The sequence below is a fragment of the Montipora capricornis genome, chromosome 6 (assembly GCF_036669925.1).
Source record: "Montipora capricornis isolate CH-2021 chromosome 6, ASM3666992v2, whole genome shotgun sequence".
NCBI lineage: Eukaryota > Metazoa > Cnidaria > Anthozoa > Scleractinia > Acroporidae > Montipora > Montipora capricornis.
Genome location: NC_090888.1, coordinates 20,223,214 through 20,224,820, shown reverse-complemented (window position 1 = coordinate 20,224,820; position 1,607 = coordinate 20,223,214). Strand labels below are relative to the sequence as shown.

Here is a 1,607-nt window from a genome sequence, read left to right as displayed (position 1 = left end):
ATGAACACGACAACCAACAGTTCAGCCTGCTTCGATCCATTGACTCCTGCACCAGCACGAATTGGAGTTATCTTGGCTTACTGTGTTACCTTCATTGTTTCAACGGTTGGGAATGTTTTTATTGGGTTAATAGTGTACAAGAGAAAGACCATGAGAAAGCCCATCAATCTTTTCATAGTCAACATGGCCATTTCAGACCTTCTCTTTCTGATATCCGTGGGCATTGAAATAGTGCTCGCATTCAAGCCCAACTCGTGGATCTTTCGCGGGATCTCGGGCGATACAATGTGTAAAATAAAAGACCTATTACCAAGCTTCTCTGTTGCAGTGTCTATTCAAAGCCACGTTCTAATCTCAATAGATCGATTTGAAGCTGTTGTTTTCCCCTTGCGTTCACCAATCATCAATTTAAGTCGATGCTTGGTCTTCATTATTGCTACATGGATCGTCGCTTTAGCGATAAACTCGCCCAAATGCCTTGCCTTCAAACGAAGTGAACATCCTGAAGATTTCAAGTGCGAGCTGAAGTGGAATCAGATGTTTGGAGAATCATCCTCGTATGCAAATTACTTGCTGGCAACATTTGTTGTCCTGTTTTATCTCCCAATCGTCTTGATAAGCTCTCTTTATTCCATCATTATTTGCAAGCTCCAGTCAAAGGAGAGACCAGGCGAATATTCTCTCCCGGCCCAAAAGAAAAGATTGAAAAGAAACAAGAATGTTTTGAAGATGTCATTTGCTATTGTAGCAGCCTTTTTTCTGTGTTGGATTCCTTGGAGCACCTGTGCCCTATTGCTAGCATTTGATGTTGGTTTGCCATGTGGGTTTTTCGTCTTCTGGGTAACCGTTAACATCATGTTGGTGTCAAAGAGTGCTATTAACCCTTGCATTTGCTTCAGTTTTAGCAGGAATTATCGCACGAGTGTCAAAGAGATTTTGAAGTGTTTTCACAAAGCTCCAGTGAATTAAAGGGGCTATGTCAGGATTTTTGGCTAAAATCAGCGACTGGGGGAAACTGGCACCTGGCCAAATGAAGCAAAGCATTAAAATAACTCACTTAGAACATTGGAGGAAGGTTTGAATAAAACAGCAAATGCAAAATTGGAAAAAGATTAAAATGGATTGTGATTGAGGTTTTTCGAAAACTGTTCAGCCCAACGGTATTTCAAAGTTGATCTCTGTTGTTGGTAACTTTAATTGTGTATGCTCGACAGACATTTTTTCGTCACAAAGCTTGGTTTGTGTTGTTTAAAAGTAATTTCTGAGTTAACGTTAAGTTGTATAGCGAGAAGTGGCGAGTAAATAGTAAAACGACACATTATGAACTGCACTACTGTCGCACAGCCCTTTTAACAAAAACAATTGAACATTTCGAATGCTGATGGGTATGACTTCTGTTGGCCCTCAGACGTACCGCTACAGCAAAATAATTTGGTTACGTTAATTCAAGGCAAATTACAGACACAGTTGTGAACTGGACGAGAATCTTTTCACGGGTGGTTAGTTCCGGATTTTAAGAGATCGTATGACTTTGATATCCTGATAAACATCCGAAACCGGGTTTCCTTGGAATAAATTCATCCATTGCAGTCTTTCAAGTGGGTTCG

At 40.4% G+C, this 1,607-nt stretch overlaps 1 protein-coding gene across 1 annotated transcript; it reads left to right on the top strand.

The window, feature by feature from the left end:
* On the top strand, positions 1–969 carry LOC138053340 (QRFP-like peptide receptor). Its single transcript, XM_068899989.1, has one exon. It carries the CDS (start codon positions 1–3, stop codon positions 967–969), a length of 969 nt encoding a protein of 322 aa, XP_068756090.1.
* The last annotated feature ends 638 nt before the right edge of the window (positions 970–1,607 follow it).